Here is a 24,401-nt window from a genome sequence, read left to right as displayed (position 1 = left end):
TGCGAGAGGGTTGTACAAGCAATGATCACACGCACGGCACAGCGGACACACAAGGAACCGCGGTGTTGGCCGTCGAATGGCGCTAGCTGCGCAGAATTTGTGCACCGCCGCCGTCAGTGTCAGCCAGTTTGCCGTGGCATACGGAGCTCCATCGCAGTCTTTAACACTGGTAGCATGCCGCGACAGCGTGGACGTGAACCGTATGTGCAGTTGACGGACTTTGAGCGAGGGCGTATAGTGGGCATGCGGGAGGCCGGGTGGACGTACCGCCGAATTGCTCAACACGTGGGGCGTGAGGTCTCCACAGTACATCGATGTTGTCGCCAGTGGTCGGCGGAAGGTGCACGTGCCCGTCGACCTGGGACCGGACCGCAGCGACGCACGGATGCACGCCAAGACCGTAGGATCCTACGCAGTGCCGTAGGGGACCGCACCGCCACTTCCCAGCAAATTAGGGACACTGTTGCTCCTGGGGTATCGGCGAGGACCATTCGCAACCGTCTCCATGAAGCTGGGCTACGGTCCCGCACACCGTTAGGCCGTCTTCCGCTCACGCCCCAACATCGTGCAGCCCGCCTCCAGTGGTGTCGCGACAGGCGTGAATGGAGGGACGAATGGAGACGTGTCGTCTTCAGCGATGAGAGTCGCTTCTGCCTTGGTGCCAATGATGGTCGTATGCGTGTTTGGCGCCGTGCAGGTGAGCGCCACAATCAGGACTGCATACGACCGAGGCACACAGGGCCAACACCCGGCATCATGGTGTGGGGAGCGATCTCCTACACTGGCCGTACACCACTGGTGATCGTCGAGGGGACACTGAATAGTGCACGGTACATCCAAACCGTCATCGAACCCATCGTTCTACCATTCCTAGACCGGCAAGGGAACTTGCTGTTCCAACAGGACAATGCACGTCCGCATGTATCCCGTGCAAACCAACGTGCTCTAGAAGGTGTTAAGTCAACTACCCTGGCCAGCAAGATCTCCGGATCTGTCCCCCATTGAGCATGTTTGGGACTGGATGAAGCGTCGTCTCACGCGGTCTGCACGTCCAGCACGAACGCTGGTCCAACTGAGGCGCCAGGTGGAAATGGCATGGCAAGCCGTTCCACAGGACTACATCCAGCATCTCTACGATCGTCTCCATGGGAGAATAGCATCCTGCATTGCTGCGAAAGGTGGATATACACTGTACTAGTGCCGACATTGTGCATGCTCTGTTGCCTGTGTCTATGTGCCTGTGGTTCTGTCAGTGTGATCATGTGATGTATCTGACCCCAGGAATGTGTCAATAAAGTTTCCCCTTCCTGGGACAATGAATTCACGGTGTTCTTATTTAAATTTCCAGGAGTGTACTTGTACACCTTGTGTCAAACGAAGGTCTACGGAGAGACCCAGAAAAGCTGGGGTCTATAACGGAAATTCCTGTTCCTAAAAGTATTATAATGTGAGAAGCTTCCTCGGATTATGTTCTTATTACCGTCGTTTTATCAAAGACTTTTGTATCAAAACCAGGCCACTCCGAGACTTGTTAAAAGCCGATGCTAAATTTATATGGGGTGGCGCTCAACAAGATTCTTTCAATGTGCTGCGATAAGCTCTGAGGACTGATCCTCTACTTGGTGTGTATGATGAGAGAGCACCTGCAGAACTACACACAAATGCCAGTGGGTATGGAGTCGGTGCTGTTCTGGTGCAGTTTGCAGATGGAAAAGAGAAGGTTATAGCCTATGCTTCTAGGACACTTACAAAAGCCGAGAGAAACTACTCAACTACAGAAAGAGAATGTCTTGCTGTGATCTGGGCCATGTGCAAATTTTGACAGTATCTCTATAGAAGGCCATTCGCAGTTGTTACGGAACATCATTCACTTTGTTGGTTGACAGGTCTTAAGGATCCAACAGAACGGCTCCCCAGGTGGGCACTATGTCTTGAAGAGTATGACTTTACCATAGCGTGCAGAAGTGTAAGAAAACACCAAAGCCCTGTGCAAGACCATCAAGACTTTGAAGTAGATAGTGACTCTCTCGCTGCACACCAGAATCTCTCTGCTGAGCAGAAGAAGGACGCCAAGAAATCTCAAATTATGCTTGCCTTAAATCGGTCAGAGGATGTGAAAGGACAATTTAAGGTAGTTAATGGATTACTTTGCAAGATAAATTTTGATCCGTTTGGAAAGAGGTGGCTACCAGTGATTCCTAAACACATGCGCATAGATGTTCTACAGAAATTCCATGACACACCTGAGGCCGTACAGTTAGGATTTATTAAGGCATACGATAGGATCTGCAAGAGATTTTTCCGGCCAGGTTTATTTAGGAGTGTCCGTCACTACGTGTCGCACTGTCGAGAGTGCCAGAGGAGAAAGGCAGTTCCTCAGAAGCCACCTGGCCGACTCATATCGATTCCACCAACCGAAACACCTTTCCAGCGTGTTGGGATTGAACTCCTCGGACGATTTCCAACGTCTGCTAGTGGTAATAGATGGATTATTGTTTGCACTTATTATGTGACACGCTATGCCATTACAAAAGCCGTGAAAACAGCCGAAGCATTCGAGGTAGCCAAATTCATCGTAGAAGACATTGTATTAAAACACGGTGCCCCAAGGTCGTTAATTACGGATCGAGGGAAAGTTTTTCAATCGAATCTTGTAACAGAGATAAACCGTCTGTGCAATGCTACTCATCACAAGACGACTGACTACCATCCGCAAACTAAAGGGCCTACTGAACTCCTTAATAAGACCTTGGCCGACATGCAATCAGTGTTCGTCAATGTTGAGCAGAGCAACTGGGATGAGGTGCTACCTCTCGTGACGTTTGTCTACAACACCGCCAAACAAGATACCACAGGATTTACGCCATTTTTCCTGGTACAAGGGCGTGAAGCGACGACGACGATGGACACTGTGTATCCATTACATCCTGGTGACGTGGACGACGACTACATCGGCCAGGTGTTAACCAGAGCTGAGGAAGCTCGGCAGTTAGCTCGACTCCGCGCGCTGCAGGCTCAAGACAACGATCGCTGAAGGTATGACGCGAGCCAACGCCCTGTTGTTTACCAGCCTGCTGACGTCGTCTTGATCGTCACTCCTGTTCGGAAGGTTGGTCTGTCTGAGAAGCTCCTCAGGCGCTACTTTCTACCTTATAAGGTTGGAAGACAGTCGTCTGATGTTACTTATGAAGTTGAAGACTTCGACCCCGACACAAGACGACGAAGGATCGGAGATACGGTCCACGTCCTTCGAATGAAGCCCTGTAAGGATCCTGCAACCTAGGGTAAATTCGTAGCTCCAGCGACAGGCAATAAGCGGAAAGGTGACGAAGAACGCAGCGGCAAACGAAATTCTAAGATAGCCGCCACGGCGAACGTCAACCATCGGAAGTCGGAGTAATCAGCACCGATGGCTCGTTAACCGGTCTAGGACGACGTAACACCGACACCATGGGCACTTAAGAAGGGCACAATGTTGCAGAAGAAGCTAAGTAGCACAGTCGACATAGTGTATGGTTATGATACTAGATATTTGCGTGGATGGTCGTGAGTTCGGTACTCGTCTGAACTAAAAAAAAATTTAATTTCTATTTTCGCTTCGAGTACATTCTAGAAATATCCAAAAATGGCAAGAATTATTGTACTGGAATTTCTGTAGCTGTATATATACCGTATGTGTTCTGGCAGGTGGCAGTTCGCTCCGTGGTATTGTCTGTGCAAGTGCTGAATAAACCTTAGTCAAGTGAAGTCAGTGCTCGTCATTCATTTAATTACACCTACTTCTACGTGACCTCCTATTGTTCGCTCCTTCTGGATTGTTCTTCGATATTCCACCACTCCGCTGCCCTATTGCTCTCCTCTACTGCTTGTAACTATGTTACTCCATTACTGATTACTTTCCATGGTTGTCTCTTTATACTCTTTTCAAGAGCTTTTGTTCATTCGGATCTGTTTACACATGACTTGCTTCTGGAAAATTGAGTTCCCACGTGGTGGTCTTAATTTTCCATCTACTGGTCAAGATTCGGAAGTGTGTTATTGCTGAGTTAGGCCTTATCCTGACACCTCTTTGGCATCTTTGACAAGTGTTAACCAAGCGCTGTAGCCTTGGAAGGCAAATCATGTGATAACTGGTAGTCACCGGCATTTCGGTTTGCCTTGCTTTTGTGTCACGAGGTGGGACACACGTGGACGTCTACCAGGAAGCTTCATCGGAAGTGTTCAAGTTATACTGCGATATTAAACTAAAATATTCCCCAGACAAGGCATGTGGTCTCCGTGACTTTATATTTCATTAAGGAAACGCAAGAACACATGCGCAATTCAGAGGGTGTTCGACGGTTGCAATGGCGAGGACGATCTCCAGACATCTAACCCGCTGACAACACCTAGTCATGGCTTGCTGAGAGAGTTGCACACCACCGCTTGGCAGCTGCTGATGATACGACTGATGAATTTTGGCACAGGGTTGAAGTAGCGTTGAATTACAGTATGATAGGTCTGTATGCCATTCGATTGTTACTTGAACAATCCAAATGATTTCTTTGGTGCCACATTCTTGCTATGTTTTCTGTTCCGCAGCTACGTGCTACACCTTTTGTCTAGAAAACTTGGAGTTCTTGGAATTCACGCTGCAGACAATTATATCAAGCATAGTTTCCAGTTCAGATTTCACTGAAGCTATAAAGTTTTCTTGTATTCGCAGTCTTTTCTCTGCAAAGATCCCATATTACTCAGTTCATCACACTTTGTAAATTGCCATTTCATCTTTATTAGCTCCCTCTTGAAATGCACTTCCTATCTCTTCCCCTTCGACAATACTCGTACCGTGTACGCTCAACCGTACACCAGTGTTCTAGATTAAATTTTGAATTATTTCGCAGATTACTTTTAAAGTGCATTGTCAGACCATCGAATGAGCATGTCAGTTTGCTAAATACGGTGCATTTCGTTTCTCTGTTCCACTACAACTGTCAACGGCACGAAGACAATGTTGCACTATACATAATGGTGCGCTTCATAATGGCGGCTAGTACCTGAGGTGTGAAATTTTCCAGTGCTCACTGAAGCTGAATGAATTAATGTCGTGATTAACAGACAGTAGTGAGGAGGAGGGGGAGGGGCAGAGGTAATGCCAGCTAATACTCAGCGTGCCACATGCCCATGCGACCGACGTAAATCATGTATGGCTCTTTCCGTCCAAGCCATACAACAAAACTGCCGAGGTGTAGCACGTAGCTGCTTAACAGAAACCATAGCAAGAATGTGGCACCAAAGAAATCATTTGGATTGGATGGCACCTGGCCTCTACCAGCGACTCACCAAAAACCACAGTTACTTCAATGTTTTGTTGCCTTTAGGCTACTGGCTGGTTTGATGTGGCATGCCACGACTTCCATTCCTCCGCCAAACTCTTCATCTCAGAGTAACCTTTCCCCATGTGCCATGGAACTTCAACTACTCAAATAAAACTCGGAAAATAAGTACAAATGACATTTATTAAGACATTAATATTCCATTTATCTGGTATGTTACCCCCATAATGAAACCCTCATAGAAAACATAATACAATAAGGACAGAAGATAAAGAAATGAATTAAAATTTGTGTCACAGTCATGACTTGAACCGAAGTCGCTGGCTTACTAAACTCTATGTTAGCCATTACACCACGATAGCAGCTGTGTCCCCTATATTGCTCCAGTGATATATTGCCTAACACATCTGTCACGTAAGCATGAGACCAGGGTACGAGTCCTAGAAGTGGCAAATATTTTAATTCGTTTCTTCAGTTTCTATCATTATCATAGATAAAGTTGAGACTCAAATGTCTCAAGCAAACTTCAGTTACATCAGATCTACAAAATACAATATGATTAGGTTCCAGAGCAGGAACAGTTTATGGGCGACAAGCCATTATAGAAAGACATTAGAGTCGATGATGTTTCAACTCCACTTAAATCTGAAAGCAAGACCACATGGCGTTCTCTAACACTTATTTCCCAACATATAAGTTATCCCACATTTCATAATGATAATGCTACCAGGACATATATGACTCTGAAAGGACCCCATCTCGAAATTATTTCAACAAAGATTTTAGTGAGAAGGTTTTACGTACTCCCAGTCGTTCTATGTTCAGACATCTCCATATGCAGGTGGCCCTCTGCAAAACTCACACGTCTGTATATTGTAAGTTTTACAGAGGGCCACCTGCACTCTTAATTGAAAATTTTCACTTAATACCAGTAACAGCATTACTAAACCTGAAATCAGCAATATCATTACCCAATGAGGTGGCGCAGTAGTTAGCACACAGGACTCGCCTTTGGGAGGGCGATAGTTCAAACCCACGTGCAGCCATCCTGTTTTAGGTTGCATGTGAATTCTCTAAATCGCTTCAGGAAAATGCCATGATGGTTCCTTTGAAAGGACAACCCTGACTTCCTTCCCAATCCTTCCCTAATTTGATGGGACCGGTGACCCCGTTGTTTGGTCCCCTCCCCAAAATCAACCAACCAGCCAACCATCCAACCAATCAACAACCAACAACAACATTACTAAATTCCAAAACTCCGATATAATCGCTCATTAATAAATTTAAAAGCAGATTATTTTAGGACATAAAGATACAAATGGTTCAAATGGCTCTGAGCACTATGGGACTTAACATCTGAGGTCATCAGTCCCATAGAACTTAGAACTACTTAAACCTAACTAACCTAAGGACATCACACACTTCCATGCCCGAGGCAGGATTCTAACCTGCGACCGTAGCGGTCGCGCGGTTCCAGACTGCAGCGCCTAGAACCACTCGGCCACTCCGGCCGGCATAAAGATACAAAACAAACATTTACATAACCTGTGAACATCGGCAAACTGGCCCATGCATTTGCATTTTTTGTCACCAGCGTGGTACATTTCCACTCATCTAACTGCCATTACGTGGTTAGGCTTTTCTGTTTACTGTCTAGACAGGTAACTGCTACTTACCAAATCTAAAGTTCATCTGAGACAGAGACACTATAACATACAGCTCCTGATGGCCAGCAAGATACAGAAAAATCCTCGTGAGGTCCGATGACACGGTTAGCACCACAGTTAGGTGAATGCCCAAAAATGGTTCAAATGGCACTGAGCATTATGGGACTTCACATCTGAGGTCATCAGTCGCCTAGAACTTAGAACTACTTAAACCTAACTAACCTAAGGACACCACACACATCCATACCCGAAGCAGGATTCGAACCTGCGACCAGAGCGGTCGCGCGGATCCTAACTGTAGCACCTAGAACCACTCGGCCACACCGGCCGGCAGGTGAATGCCATTTAATACCAAAATTTCACTATAACACAGTCGCCACATCACCGTGCTGTGGACTCTCTACCCGCGTCACAGTGTACGCTGTAACCCGATTGTCAAAAATCGCCCGTGCCATATCTTCCGTTATAAGAGTTCTGTAATGGTTACAGGGCCACAAGGCGAAGGCCAGCTATTACCGCCAATAAGTGTGTGGCAAAACACAGTGACAACAAGCCGTCAGTTCAGAGCAGCAAGTTACCTTCAGTACGGAATTACTCAGACGGTCAGCCACATAAGAGCCCCCCACGACTCGGTCCATTCGGATTATAGAACAGGAAGCTGCTCAAGTCTACCACATCCCATAAAGCAACCCATCATAATGTCCATGCTACATAGGCTTTCTTCGTCTCTGAAGGAAATGACTCAAAATCTCCACAGACTTAATCAAAGTGACCAATACAAACTTCCATTTCATTTACTGAACACCGACTGCCATAGCTGAACTTGGTACACGCCCATTCTGTCACGTCCTGTCCCACACACAGCCTGCACTTGCTTGTTATCACTACGCGGTCCCCCATGTAACAACCGTCCCAGCCCTCGGCGCCGCCCTCCAGGCGATGTACGGCACGGAGCCCATCGACCGCCATAGACTTGTAATTGGGCAAAGACGTGCGAATCGACAGAAATTCCCTCCTATTCCAACACGTTCTCTGTTCCACGCTTCCGAGAGAGCACACTATAATATTACCGTGCCAGAGCTTTGGGGTTATCAGGGGCTCCTTTCTTCGCCTGGGAAAACCGAGAACGCATGTCCCTTCCCTCGCCGGCGACGAATAGTACGGCGCGAAGGTAGGCCTCAGCAGAAAAATACGTTTCTACACTTGATAACTCGTAACTGGATGTGTACGTACACACGAGAATTGCTTCTTCTACTGGAATCCGCAATTAGGGGTCTTACTGTTATTAGCCCTTCGATGATCGGAAGTCCATAGGAGTACTAATAATTTGTTGCGGCTGTACTGGGGTACAATAAAATTGAAATCATACCAAAATGATTTTCAGTTGCATAAGTTACCACTTCTTGTATGAAATGAGGTCTGTTAAGCAGAAGGCGCTAAATGCTATAAACAAGCTGTTGTACCATTTATGTCGAGTGTTGATTTTAAATGAAATGTTGTTGAAGTATTGTTAAGCTCTAAGACTTGATAAAAGCAGATTCCAGTAGAAGATGCTGTTCTTGTTAGTACGTACACGCCCAGTTGCGTGTTAACAAGTGTAGAAACGTTGTTTGTCCGCCGAATTAAGCGAACGAGCGAGCGAGTTGAGGCCTACCTTCGTGACGTACGAGTCGCGGCTTGTCTTTCTCGTGGGCCTCGCTCATGACTAGCAGCGCTAGGTCACTGATTTACAAGCGAGAATAAAACAGAATTTTACTACGCATTAATACCTAATGTTGTGAACAATGTGAAATACGCTGGAATAATGTTCCTTCACATAGCGGATCAGAGGCAGAATTTATAACGCTCAGACCAGCCGGGCAGAGAAACGAATACATTATTTCTTGTAGAATACAGTATCCGAAACAGTTGGCCGACTTATGACACCTAGAAAAATTTTTTCAGTGTATTTTGCATGTTAGAATCTGGGCAGAAAATTCAGATACAAGGAAAAAGCTATGGTAGATAAATATAATGGAGCGGTTGTACACTGGATTACATGTAATGATTGCTCCTAGAAATATTTAGGGCAAGCCGTTACGTCATTTCGAATAAGTTCTCAGGAACACCTTAACTTAAATAATCCACGATCAGCATTAACAACGCAGTACTGAAAGAGGGAACCTTCAGAAAATTTTCAGGCGTAAGAACCAAAAAGCACAGTCCACATTGAATAGTCGACTGGACTTACAACACCATAGCATTCTAGCTGATTTTGGTTGTTTGTATGATTAGGTGTTAGTACGAACAAAATTCTGTATTATTCTCGCTTGTAAAGGTTGGGACCCAGGGCTCCTAGTCATGAGTATAGGACGTCACACTGCACACATGGAGAGCTTTCATTAAGCCAGCCAGCAAGCTTCTCTTTGTGTTTCGTGAGGGCTGCTTTTACTTTGCCCAACACCTCGTTGCCCTGCTGTCACAACCATAAGACACCGACACCTGATACACTCCACGTAGTAATTTGCATGTGCCGCGACTAATCATGTTAGCAGTGACGAATTTTGTATCGCCAATCTGGCTCCGTTTTAAAAACTTTTAGCTTCCACTCGCAATGAAATATTTTCTATTTTCTTTTTAGATGCAGGCAAATTTTAAAGAATGGAGCACGTCTTCATTACCTTTCGCTCGCCATAGTATTAACGATATTCACTGAATAGTAAATTTTGACTGAAATCGATGGGTAAGCCTATGATATTTTAACATTGCGAGTATATTTTAAAAATTCCATAAAATGTGATAACAATGTACATTGCTTTTTTGCACGTGTTGATGCAGCTTTAGCCAGCGAAACCGGTTGTTTTGATAAACAACAGTTTTACAAGCTGTTAGCGGAATTCTTCCAAACATCATTATCTCCCTTAGTTTCAACCACATGCGCTTGCTGGATGTTCCATCTGGCGTTCTTCCATTGTCCATCTAACATTAATTCTGCGGGAATATTCCCACGCTTGGCGGTATTAAATGCCAACATGAACAAAGACTACGGGCAGTCCTGGCCTTTGCTGTAGTACGTAACTGCCGCAAACTGTGAGGTTCCGATTTACACGTTCCACATACGAAGGATTTGGACAATAAGGTGTAGTGGTAAGATGCTTGATCTTCATATCCATACAAAAATATTTAAAATCATATGATGTAAATGACAACGCATTATCCACTGCAAATATTGACTGGACCAAACACTGCAAAATCATCCTTCAAACCACAGAGAACTGCGCGAGAGGTTGCCTCATTCGTCGGGATAGAGGAGGTAAATCTACAAAATGCCTCATCGTGAACAAAGATATTCCCTTCCTTTTTTTTCTTGAGATGTCTGCCAAAGTCGACGAACATCGCGTGGAATATCGTGTCTTCCGGCATGACCCTATTTCGTATTCTGAGCCGGCTTGCTCTCCACGCAAATCTGGCAGGTTGCAGCACGGTTCCTTATATTGGTATCCATATTTTCCCAGATAACCTTTCCCAAATTTTTCTACGAGTTTTATATACTCCCATGTTCCCCTCTGGTGACTCATCGAAATATTTAAACATGTGTGGAACCAGAGCCTGAGGGACTACCACCATAGGCCTTTTATTATTTTGAGCGTAACAGCATAAGACTCCCTATTTCATAGTGTATGGCTTCTGAATTTCTTCCTTCTTAACCATATTTATGATATCAACCAATTCCTGATCTTGTGTCTGAAATTCCACAATATTCCTAAATAAGTGTGGTGTATCATTTAACATAAAATTAACTAACTGCGGCTCTTCATGGGAGTTTTGTGAATCACACATTCTACTTAAGGTATCCACAATAATTTTTGTCACTTCCTCTTATATTTACTATAGCAAAGAAAAATTCAAGCCTACTTGGTGTCCATCGCTCTATGTGCGCTGTTTTACGCTGTTTGAGCAGCACACAACTAAGAGCCTGGTTGTCCGTATCCGGTTTAAAACGGGCGTGTTCTTGGTAGTATATGAACTTCTCTAATCCATTCAGTGCTGCTAGCGCTCCCACTTCGTAAACGGAACATGTTTTTTTCCAATTCATTAAGCACCCTCGATGCATAACCTATGGGTTGCCTCCATTCAGCACTTTCCTCGAGCAAATCCGCTCCCACACCCTGCATGAATGTATCAGTTTGAAGAATAAATTGGCTATTAAAATCTGTTCTTGCCGAAGTCAAAGCTGTATTTAGTGTTTGCATAATACTTTCGAATGCCGGTTGTTGTGGTTCCCTCCACTTAAATTTACCATCTTTGCACCTTACACTATTTAGCGGAGCGGCCTTTTGAGCGAAGTTGTAGATACATTTTCAAAAAAAAAATTCACCATGCCGACGAAGCGAGCAATGGCCTTTACGTCAGTGGATGTCGGAAATTCCAGTATGAGTTGCGCTCTCTGGGTATCAATAGCCACGCCATCAGCTGTCACAATGTGACCCAAGAATTGCGTGCTACTGTATGCCTGCTTCAATTTCTTAGGATTCATAGTTAATTCGCCTTTCCTCAACCTTGTACAAACTTCCATCAAATACTGTACATGTTCCCCAAGGATCTGCTAGGTAGTGGTACAGATATCTGAACTTTAGGGCTCCAAAAAATTGACTCATTAATTGGAATAGAACGACCGCCCCTGTGGCTAGCCCAAACGGTACATGTTGGTACCCATAGATATTTCAGTCGGTAGAAAGTGCCGTTACCGTCTTCGACTCATTGGCCAACGGAATCTGGTTATATGCTTGGTTAAGAACTAACTTTCTGAAAATCGTGTCTCTCTCTTGAACCACACTAAACTGGAATGTGTATCCAATAAAGGCACTGACCTAATTATGATCTTTTTATTCAGTTCACGGTAGTCCACCGCAGGCTAGGTCTATACTGTCCATCGGACTTGGCTACTAGATATATAGGGATTCAATATGGTGAATTAGACGGCCTGACAACATCCTTTTCATCATCGATTTCCCTACTTCCCCATTCCTCCTATGGTGTCCTTGCCTGCGTCAATGAATTAAAATCTCGTGATACGTGTTCCGTTACGTTGCATCTAAACCAACGCATATTGCTTTTTGTATTATAATATTGTGAGCTTCGGTTATCACAATCTTTTGCTTTACCCACTGTCCTCAGTTATTTGTTTGATATGTTCCAATATCCGTCTTGTCCAACAACTTTTACACTTCACAGCTCTCTCTGCTACCGCGAAAATTATTCCTTGCTGCCTCAACACGTCTGTTACTATCCTGCCTCTTCTTTTGTTCGGTGTTTTCCACATATTCCTTCATTCGCCGACTCTGCGCACAATGCCCTCACTTTGTACCTTCTCGGTTCAACTAGTTTGCAATATCCTTCGATAACTCGGCAGCTCAATCACTTCGATTTTCTTTTGTTCTGGTTTTCTCACTGTCCTTCATTCACTACGTTGCAACGCTTTGCTCCAAAAATACATAGCTCACTTCTTTTTCCCCATCCTTCGTCCACCATGCTTTATTTTAATACCAAATTAGCGGAATTCCTGCACTTCGGCTATTTATTGGTTACCAATTTCGGTGTCAAGTTTATAGCTAATCTCTTTTTTTCTGCTACTAATTAATATCCCCTTTCTTTGGTTTATAAAGGATTCATATTCTGTGCTCATTAGATAGGTCTCTGTAATTCTCTCTCAGTTTCGCTGAGGATAGCGATGTCATCACTGAATCTTACCGTACCAGACGGTGTGGTAAGAATAAAAATATCCACTCCATGCAGTGGTAGGCCGAACGCAAACTGGCACGGTCCTGATTCCCAGTAGTGTGTGTGCTGAGAGACACACCAACATGGAGACAGGAGATGAGGTACTGGCGTAGCTAAAGCTATGAGGATGGGTCTTCGTGACTTGGGCTTGGGTAGTTCAGTCAGTGGAGCACTTGCCCGCAAAAGGCACCGAGTTCGAATCTCTTACTGGTACAAGGTTTAAATCTGCCTGGAAGTTTTTATACCAACACGAGGTGCGTCTGTGCCGTCTTTGAGCGCACGGCAAGAACCACACAGCTTTGCGAGTAAAAAATAAAAAATGGGATACACTCTCGGACTATTAAACCACTCGTGTGGCCACGCTGCCTAGAACGCCACACTGACTCACGCTGCTGATGCCTTGTACAGAAAAGCGTTTGTTACAAATACGTCACGGCTGCAAGTCCGAGCTACTGGGGATGCACTGAAAGTGCGTGAATTTGATGACATCTAAATACATTTATCACACAGTAACGATAGATATACATCACAATATACATATTCTCACTATAAAACGTCAGATCAGGTTTGAGAATGAATCAGTCGGTTGGTAACTAGTCGCCAAAATAAACTGATCGCGAAAAACAAATTACGGCACCAAAAAGAAGTTTTGCGACGTAAAAGAAAGTTGTTAGGAGTGTTTCCATATCTGAAAGGTGATGTCTATTAAAATTTCGCGCCAGTCAGGTAAGACTTGGGAGGAATGTAGCAACTGTACATGGCTGCTGGCAGCGGCGGTCACGAGAATGCACGGTCGCAAGCAGACCGGATTCCGGACGGCCACATGGAGGTAATACCTATTATTAATGTATCTGCATTTCGCACTTGCAATGACTTACCTCGCGCTTACTTTAATCTTTGATCTTGCAGTGATAATCAGTTACGTATGTTACCTAGACAAATGTGTTCCCGAAATTTCACTACTCTAAATTATTAATTTTTTGTGTTGCGATATTTTTTTCCGTTACTGTGTATGTACTTGAATTGCAACATGATTGTAACAAATTCTTCGTGAGGAAATGAGTTGGTGGTCCTTCATCAGTAAAATGCTGAAATTTCGTAGTGGCTGTAGTGTGCTGATGCTGCCGTAGCGCATCGGCCGCGGGCCCTCGCGTGGTGCGGCCGCTGCGGCCGGTGTGCTCCGGCCCGTGGCCAGCTGCCGGCACGCCGCTGCTGGAGGCGCCCTCCCTGGAGGACTCGCCTCGCTGCCCCGGCTCCGCCCGCCACGTGGCGCAGTCCGCACTGCTCGGCGTCTTGCTGCTGGCGGTCGTCGCCGTCGTCTGTGCTGTCTGCTACTGCCGCAGGTCAGGTCCACTTCTTCAAACATTGTTTGAAAATTTGATTCAGGTACACTCCAGCACAAAAAACTTGCACCTCTAAGCAGTTATCCGAAAGGGACCGAAATCGGTAGATGTGATGTACATGTACAGATAAACCGTTGATTAAAATTTCAGAATACTTGGATGAACTATTTGAGAGGAAGACTTTCACAAATTGAGGAAGTCAGCCGGCCGCTGTGGCCCAGCGGTTCTAGGCACTTCAGTCCGGAACCCTGCTGCTGCTACGGTCGCAGGTTTGAATCCTGCCTCGGGCATCATGGATGTGCGTGAAGTCCTTAGGTTAGTTAGGTTTAAGTAGTTCTAAAGCTAGGGGACAGATGGCCTCAGATGTTAAGTCCCGTAGTGCTCAGAGCCATTTGAACAGGGTTTTTTTTTTTTTTTTTCAGGAAGTCAATAACGTGGTGGTCCACCTCTGGCCCTTGTCCAAACACAATTCCGGCTTGGCGTTCATTGACAAAGCTGTTGGATATCATACTAACGGACATCGTGAGAGATTTTGTCCAACTGACACGCGAGATCGTCAAACTTCCGAGCTGGTTGGAGAGCCCTGCCCTTAATGTTCCAAATGTGATCAACCGGGGAGAGATAGGTGACCTTGTTGTCCAAGGTAGGACACGAAGACAAGCAGTAGAAACTCTCCCTGTGTGAAGGCGTCCATATCTTGCTGAAAAGTAAACCCGTGATTGGGTTGCCACGGAGGGCAACAAAACGGGGTGTAGAATATCGTCGACGTAACTCTATGTTGTAAGCGTGTTACAGATGACAACCAAAGGCACCCCGCTATTAAACGAAGCGGCACACCAGAGCGTCAATCCTGGTTGTCGAGCCGGTGATGGTCAGGCTGGTGTCCCACCGCTGTCTGGGGCACCTCCAGACGCATCTTCGCTGGTCATAGGGGCCACTTCGAACCGGGATTCATCACTGAACACTATTCTGCTTCAGTGGGTGGGAGTCCCACTTCTCTTGAGCCCTGAATTCCAGCAAAGACGTGTCTTGAGGCACTCCAAACAGTGGTGAGATACCAACCCGCCTGTTGCTGTGGGATAAAACCTAAATGTCGGCCGCCATAAGACCCGACAGCCAGGAGTGACGATCTGTGATGCCATTTTATTTCATGGCGCGACATCTTTCGTCGTTATCCGTGGCACCTGCACAGTACAGACAATATTCTATGCCTCGTTTTGTTCACCTTCATGGGTGGCACAAACGGCAACGATTTCTGCTGATTCTCTTCGTGCTTTGCAACTCCTCCCTTGGCCAGCGAGGTCATCTGATCTCGCCCCAATTGAGAATGTTTGGAGAATTATTGGCATGGCCCTCCAGCAGGCTAGGGATTTTGACCATATCAGGCACCAATTGGATAGAATCTGGCGCGATATCCCTTTGGAGGACATCCAACAACTCTGTCACTCAATGCCAGCATAGTGACCGGAGGTGGTGTTACTGACTTGCTCAATTCGTGAAACTTTTTCTCGTGATTAAGTCAAGCAAGTTTTCTGAAATTAATATCGATTGTCTGTACATGTACATCACATTTATGGATTTCCGTCCCATTCGGGTGATTACTTTGCGCATGCAGCTTTTTTTCTTCTTCTATATTTACCTGAGTTCGGTGGAACACATCCACCGAGATGACCTTATGCATTTGTCGTCTTCGAATTTCTTCATCCTTAGAAGATTTCTTAGAAGTTTCGAAGGTCAGCGCATGGTAACTTCCTTCTTTGATTTTTCCCACTAGAGTTCAGTTGTTTACGCCTTCTAGTAGTCTAGATTACTGTAATCGAAAGATGTTAACCCCTCCCATTCATTACTCGACCAATATATAATCACAAAACCAAAGCTAGCCCATCCATTCTGCATCAGTCTCTTTCTACATTCTCATTAATACAGGCACTGGACAAAAATATGCAGACACCACGAAAAATGCATGCTTGAAAATAAATTCAGAGGCTATATGAGGCAGCAGGTTCCGCTGTTTTATGTGACTGCCAACGGCAACGTATGTTCTCAAAACGTTGCAAGTGTTAGCCGTAGAGTTTTGTGTTGTCCTTGCATTTTCTCAAAGCTAAGCGAATGGTTGGTGTTCGTGTGGTGGGTGCTTCTATAGCCGAGGTATCAAAAGTGTTTGGTGATTCTAGAGGCTCCATATTGAAGATTTACTCTTAGGTGGCAGAAGGCATGAGGTAGCGATATGCATATATACAAATGACAGTATCATCGCATACACACGGTATAAAAAGGCAGTACTTGTGCGGAACAGTAATTTGTACTCAGGTGATTTGTGTGAGAAGGTTTCCGATGTGATTACAGCCGCATGACGGGAATTAATGGACCTTGAGCATGGAATGGTAGTTGGAGCTATACGCATGGAACATTCCATTTGGAATTCAATGCTACGTGATCCACAGTGTCAAGAATGAGCCGCAAATACCAAATTTCAAGCACTAGCTCTCACCACGGAGATCGCAGTGGCCAACGGCCTTCACTTAGTGACAGAGAACAGCTTCGTTTGCACTGAGTTGTCATTGCTAACAAACATGAAACACTGCGTGAAATAACCACAGAAATAAATTTAGGACTTAGACGAACATATCCGTTAGCACAGAATGTCAAAATTTGGCGTTAATAGGCTATGGCAGCAGATGACCGACGTGAGTGCCTTTGCTAACAGCACATTGCCTCCATTGTCTCTCCTGGCCTCGTGGCCATATCGGTTGGACCCATGACGACTGGAAAACAGTGGCCTAGTGGCCTGGTCAGATGAGTCCCCATTTCAGATGGTAAGAGCTGATGGTAGCCTTCGAGTGTGGTGCAGGCCCCACGGAAGCCATGGACCCATGTTGTCAACAGGTCAATGTACATGCTGGTAGTGGCTCCATAATGGTGTGGGCTGAGCCTCTGGTCCAACTGAACGGAACGTAGACAGGATATGATTTTATTCGGCTACTTGTACATCGTTTTCAGCAATTCATAGACTTCATGTTACCAAGGAACGGTAGAATTTTTATGGATGGTAGTGCACCAGTGCACCATGTCACTGGGCCGCAATTGTTCGCGATTGGTTTGAAGAACATTCTGGACAGGTCTAGTGAAAGAACTGGCCATTCAGATCGCCCAGCATTAATCCCATCGAACATTTATGGGACATGATCTAGAGATAATTTCGTACACAAACTTCTGCACCGGCTACACTTTCGCAGTTGTGGATGACTATAAATGCAGCACGGCTCAATATTTCTGCACGGGAATTCCAACTACTCGTTAAGTCGATGCCACGTCGAAATGCTGCACGACGCTGGGCCAAAGGCACACCGACACAATACACATAACTTGTGTCACCTCACTGTATACCGCATACAGGGAAAAGGGAGAAAGGCACAACGTGGACAAAGTGCTCGTGACAGACGATGATTGAAGAGGATTATGACGAAAAAATAAGAGGACAAGAGTCGAAGCGAATGTTGCACATGTGAACCCTGTCAGCACCAAAAGTAACACGAAGAGGTATCCATAAACTGGAAATTGCAGGGCGAGCTAGAATTCCCAAACCACATCATCCGTGATACAATCCCCGTAATAAGGAAAACCCGGTGCCATGGCCGTAAAACCTGGCCTATAGAGCAATACCAGAAAGTCATTTCGTCGGATGAGTCTTGTTCCATATTGCTTCCAACTCCGAGTTTACTTCCAAGATTATAGTTTTGGCGGTCATATCGCGGAATTCCATGCGCCCCATTGTTTACAACGTCGCATTATGGCCACGGTTTATGTGACCAATTTGGCTGATCTATTTCATTCCATGGTACAGTATTCGTTCCTCAACGGTGATGTTGTGCTTCAAGATGTCAGGGCCCCTGTTCACACAGCTCGCATCGTTAAGGACACGTTTTGTGAGCACGATGATGAATTATCGCACCTCTCCTGGCCATTACAATATTATTGAGCCTTTGAAGTCTACTTTGGAGAGAAGGGTGCCTGATAGCTATCCACCTCCACCATCGTTACCTGAATGTGGCACTATTGTGCAGATAGAAACCGAGACAGCACCTGTATTTATCCACTCCAAGACCACTGGAAGCTATTATAAAATCCATCGGTTTTTCTGCACCGTTTTAGGCACAGTGATGTGTTGTGTTTTTGGTTTTTCCATATTTTTGTCAACCCTCTGTATATGAATCCCTTAATCTCCTCATATAACCTAAGTCCACTGTTCTGATCTTGCCCCTTCTTATGTTGGTAAGCGGTCACCTTTATGCATCGTAAGAAGTTACATATATTCAGTATCACTATGGAATATTTTGCTGTGTTCTGCCGACTATTACTATCGTTCCAAATCAGTCCATGTGGAGACTTCGTCTCTATTTTGTCGCCCATGGCTTTTTTGCGGGCACTTTCACTACGTTATGACAATGCCTAAATATTTAAAAATTTTATATTTTTTATTTTCTTATCACGCAATAGAAAATCCGTTCTTTCGTTACCAATATACGTGTACGCCTACTCTTTCTTTTCAAAATTTAGTTTTAGACCTTAGCTGCAACTTTCTAGAATGTGTTCCATAGCGTATATGCTACTTTCGATGGTTATTTGATCGTTTGCAACATTCTGCCCCGTCCATTTAACATACTCATACTTCAACGTGTTTGGTCTATACCTTCAGTGCTTGGCTCATCCCTATGTTAAGAAGTAGACAGACTGTAACTTTCCTTAAGGATTTTCATGGCTTTAACAGTTTCTGTTATCATGTTTCCCAGCTTTACTTTTGCTTCTGTCTCTTTGTGGAATCTCGTAATTCTATAAATCCGTTCATCTCGTACTTTTAGTCTCTTCATGCCACATGCAATCTTCGTATGCTTAACATGCTTGTTCAACAGAAGTCACGTGCCTTTTCCTGTTACTAGCTACATTCTTCAGTCTTATAGTGGATAATATCTAAACATAATCTACCTGTTCTAGCGCCACTTTGTACCTCGGAGAAATTTTTCAATCTTCTTCCTTAAAGATATTAGAGGAAAGTTTTGTTATTCCATGTACTACACAAATTCCATGCAATTTGGACAACGCCCCTTGTTTCCCTTTTTATGTATCTTACTAATAAAAGACAAGTCAACAAGTCATAACCTCATCTTGTTCTATTTTGTTAAAAATTACACACAAATATTTCATATTAATTATTAATCTGTAAAACATATGGGGAATGTTATTTGAGATCGTCTTTGGTTAAATCCATAATTAGGGTAAATCAGTTTAACACACCTTATCTCTGAATGTTTTATACTTAGTAACTTTCGAAAATTTTCAAATTCGATTTTTGGAGTGCTTTCGGGAAATGCTTCATAGTTCGTAAAGAAATTTACGTCCGATCATGGACCCTGAAATGCTATATAAAAAAAATCGAAGGAGGCGCCCTCTGAACACATACCTTGTGAAGCCATTTCGCAGTGGTATGGTAAGCTGAAAATCTTTCTGGTCTCTAAATGGTATGTACAATTAACAGGAGGGGAATCAATTTGGTCTAAGTTATTTGAGAGCGCTTGAAATGAACATAAATTCTTCATATATCTTACAGAAACGTTTATCAATTGCTCTTACGCAAAGCACTATTACATGTTCATCATTATTTAAATAAATGCAACTCCAGCTGTGCGGTAGAATATTCTATACTTCAAACTATCAGTCTTAATGCCGCTCCGACTACAGTATATCTGTCATCAACACGATCCATGTGAAACTCAGTACTGGCCTAGGCGAAGAACGGCAGCAACGTATTCATCGAAAATTTTGACCAATGGTTGGTTTGTAACGAATCAGTAACCGTTTTATATGTGAATCTCTTACCAGTAGTATACGAGAGTACGAAATTATACTACCACGTTAAGCAGCCTATGTTTCAGACGAGCCAAAGACGCGAATTCTTGCACCGCTAGTTCTCAGTATACATCATGCCATACATGCATCTATAGCTATACTACGCAAACAATTGTACGATATGACGAGAGAATATATTTTTCTCGCTGTTACAATTGCAGGTAGTGTGCAATAGTAACTAATGCATATACAAATCTGCCCGAATTTCTCTGCTTACAGAGTCATTAACAATACGTCTAGGGACGTATTTCCCACATTTTGGAATTGCATCTTCCACGTGGACTTTCAAAACGGAAATAGACATTCCTGGCAATGAGAATTTCCGTGACAAATTTCTCAGCTTTTGTCTGTCTTTTCTGTATAGTTGTCGTTAATACAGTTCAGCAAGAGTTCCATTAAATAACAAAAGAGTGTTTAATTTTTGAACATTTGTCCGTCCAGATATGAGATAACTTACATGATGCACCTGATGGAGATGCGACGTGAGAGAGTGGCCGCCGAGAGGCGTAATTCAGGCAGCTACAAATACGACGCTTTCGTCTGCTACAGGTGAGTAACGCATTCAGCACTCGCCAATTCCGCGAAACGGCTCTGGAAGACGTACTGCTCTCCCGTTATGTCGACAATGGTGATCTCTAGTTACTTGTAGCACTGTGCTTGGGTCCCACTCTCAAACATTCCGCTGTACAAGAAACTCTATTGTGAGATTTTTACTTTCCGGAGCTATCTTTATAGACTGCTACACTCGTATTTCCATCTAGCGATGATCTGATCAAGTTTATCTTGGCATTATAATATCAAATAAAATACACTGATCAGCCAAAACATTATGACCACAGCCCACCGTGGCGTTGGATGCAGCATGGTGGCGTTGCGGGCACGTGACGTGATAGCATAAGTGTGTAAGCGGAACAGACATGGACGGGTATCAGCCTAGCGAAGATAAGGGCTGCAACTGGGGAAATACATTGATATGAGCGACTTTGGCAAAGGGCAGACTATTCGGCGAAGCTGGTCGAATGTTCACGGGCTACTGTCACGAGCAGCTACGGAGAGAAGCAGGACAGCGAAACGACCACTAGGCGCTGAATGGTTGGGCGTACACAACTCTTCACAGAACGTGGAGTTAGGAGGGGGTTCAGAGGCTTGTCTGCTCTGTAACGTAGGATAGATGGTGTCTAAGGCATCTCTTACGAAAGACCACAATGCTGGTGCACACATGAGTGTTTTAGAGCACATCGTTCATCGACATTGTTGCACATGGTGCTCCGCAGCAGACTACCCTATGTGATCACACGTTGACCTAACGACACCGTCAGTTACGATTTCAGCGGGCAAGGGACTATCGAGATTCGACCGGAGATCAATGGAAACATGTCAGTTCTTCGGGTCAATCACATGTTTGCTACACTAGGTCGATGGTCATCCCCACGAACGCCGTCATCAAGGTGAAGGGCGGTTCGAAACGTGCTCCGCGCCACGGACGCAGTATTATGTTATGGGAGACATTCCCCTGCACTTGCATGGGACCTATGGTAGTAATCGAAAACACGCTGACAGCTGCGAACCGCCTGCACCCATTCATGCTTGATGACTTCCCCGACGGCGACGTCATCTTTCAGCAGTATAGTTTTCCGTATTTCGGAGCCATAACCGTGCTAAAGTGGTTTGAGGAGTATTATAGCGAATTCACGTTGATTTATAGGTGACCAAATTCGCCTGATGTAAATCCTGTGGAACCCATCTGGGTCGCTATCGGGCGCCATCACCGCGTACTCAAATCAGCGACCCGTTATTTATGCGAGTAAAATGATCTGTTCGTAGACATGTAATGCCACATACCTCCACAATCCTACCAGCAAACAGTCGGATCCCTGATACGCAGAACCAGTGATGTATTTTGTCCCCAACACGGATATAGAACCTATTAAGCTGGAGGTCATAATGTTTTGGCTCATCACTATATAACAAGCTGTACTTCTCGCAACAGTATGTGCTTCGTTTTCTACACTGACTGATATTATTCTGTCAATGATAACAATGTCATGTGCTGTTTTATTGGCTAGTTAAACATTAATTAAATAAAAAGTTATTTCAATTTGTATTCGCAGTACCAACACCTTAAATGACACTATAGGCATATGCGAAGGACACTCACTTGTTGCCTCCAGCAGATTTAGACATTCAAACAACACCTAAACAATACATCAACTCTCCAAATTTCACTGTTATATACAAAAATATTTTCGCATTTAATTGTATGTACGAGGGATATTCGGAAAGTAAGTTCCGATCAGTCAAGAAATGGAAACCACTGTGAAAATCTCATAAAGTTTTGCACATGTGTGTTCGAAATTGTCTCTAGTATGCCTGTCGGTTGCATAACTTCGCTCTTTTTAGTTCTGAGTGCATGGTGAGCACATAAAGATGCGTAGAAAATAGTGTCTCCCGCCAAGTATGAGGTCCTGGTGAGAGAATTCGCCTGATGTTATGCAGCCCACATTACAGAACTGTCATACGGTTCCTACTTCGTGGCAGTTCTTGGTCGCAGTTTGCAGGGGCAATGAAAATGCTCCTGCAGCGTTTTAGATAGAAAGTATTTGATCACCCGCACTACAACCGGTAATTGGCTCCCTCTGTGTTTCATCTCTGCTCACATTAATTACTGGCTGTGAAGACAACATTTTCGCACAGACAACGAGCTACAGATGAGCGTACATAATTGGCGGGAAGCAGAGGCGGCTGCTTTCTATGCTGAGGATATTGGAAAGATGGTACAACGCTACGACAAATGTCTAAGTCGGAGTGGTGACTATGTAGAGCAGTGGCTGGAAGCTGTGGCTAACTGTTTCAGGTAAAATATTTCTACTTGTCGCAGTGGTTTCCATTTCGCGATCAATCGGAACTTACTTTCCGAATAGCCCTAGTATACTGACTGTATAGTTGCAACTGCGTTCGTAATTAGTTTAAATTTTTACTAATCGATGAAAGAATTCAATATTTTCGAAGTTTCGTTTGTTCGCAGAGTTAAATTCATAGAGGTCTGTTTGCGATTTAATTTTATTCTTTGAATTATACTGTAATCCTTTATAAAATCACTGGTCATTCCAGAGACTAACATACAAGCAAAAGAAATCTCACCTTGCTTTTAACAAGATTATTCACATGTCACGAATATAAAAACAATTCCATTCAATAGGACGAAGTAATCCTATTCTGCTCGTAAATAAATTCATCAGTTGACATAAGTGATACTTCGCGACGATATGTAGTATGGTATTTACAAAACTCGATGTATAGCGACTACCAACTTTACATTTCCACGGGTAAAATGGCGTACGCAGCCATAGAAACGATAATACGACCTCTGTTACTCACCCTGCACCTTGAAAATAGTTTGTTCTAAAACTATTGTTCACAAGTACCAATTATTGAACTGCTCTAATGGAACTATGTGTTTAAAGTGATCGGGTCAATCACTTCGCATTATGAGATACCCTGATACTACCGTCGATGTCGTAATGCGTCTCCTTCGTGGAGGTACAATGACCGCCTCACTCCTACCATCTCGATCCGTCGATCAGTTCATGAAGGCTGCCGCTCTCTGCACTGGGCTTTCGCCATGGAACTGTTGCTCTGCGTCCTCCTAGACGCCTCTCTGGGATGTCTCTCGGTGACCATGTATTCAGCTGCACTGCGTATGCAGACGATTTCGTCGTCGTTCTTCATAGCGGTGCTGAGGTCAAGGAGTCACTGGCATGGTTTACCACCTAATGGCGAGGCTTAAGGTCCACAAACCGAGCGCTATGGCTATAGGTGCGGTGCTTCCTGCAGACAGAGCTGCTTCTTTGGCTGTAGCTGCAGCTATGCAGTGCTTAGGACTCGATTCCGCAAGTGATATGCGGCGCACGTTCGCCCTCAACTGCCGGCGCATACTGTCCCAACTTCGAACTGTGTTCTTAGAGCATCATTTACGCCCCCTCCATCTTCTAAAACGGACACAATATGCAAATGTATATTTGGCGTCACGTATCCCCCCACAGGGCACAGAAACGTCCTATTCCTCCGTCCGTTGCCTGCTGCATGCTAGCGGCATTGAGTTTGTATGTTTGCCAAGGCTTGCTATTCCAGAAAAGATACGAGACACTCACCCTTCCGCGGCGCAGGGTCGGTTTAGGTCTCTATCATGCCCCTTATGGAGCGATAGTCCTTTTCTTCGGCTCTCACACGGCGCTGTGGAACCGTTGTCCTACGATCCTTACCAGCCTGTTGCTGGTGGCCTTTGCACCACACTCTCTCACCACCTATCCAGCTTTCAGACGTCGCAACACCCGTCCTTTACTTCCGTCAATTTCCCTTCGAACTGATCTACGTCCATCCTGAGGTACTGTTAACGCGCTTGACATCCACAG

At 44.6% G+C, this 24,401-nt stretch overlaps 1 protein-coding gene across 2 annotated transcripts in view; it reads left to right on the top strand.

The window, feature by feature from the left end:
• LOC126478991 (toll-like receptor 2) overlaps positions 1–24,401 on the top strand; it is a 114,729-nt gene that overhangs the window by 73,478 nt on the left and 16,850 nt on the right. For both annotated transcript variants that reach the window (XM_050103746.1, XM_050103747.1), the window contains 2 exons: positions 13,873–14,085; positions 20,431–20,538. In XM_050103746.1, the coding sequence (XP_049959703.1) occupies positions 13,873–14,085; positions 20,431–20,538 (321 nt within the window). The remainder of the gene's footprint in view (positions 1–13,872; positions 14,086–20,430; positions 20,539–24,401) is intronic.

Source organism: Schistocerca serialis, chromosome 1 (assembly GCF_023864345.2).
Source record: "Schistocerca serialis cubense isolate TAMUIC-IGC-003099 chromosome 1, iqSchSeri2.2, whole genome shotgun sequence".
NCBI classification, from domain to species: Eukaryota; Metazoa; Arthropoda; class Insecta; order Orthoptera; family Acrididae; genus Schistocerca; species Schistocerca serialis.
This window is presented reverse-complemented; position numbering and strand designations above follow the sequence as displayed.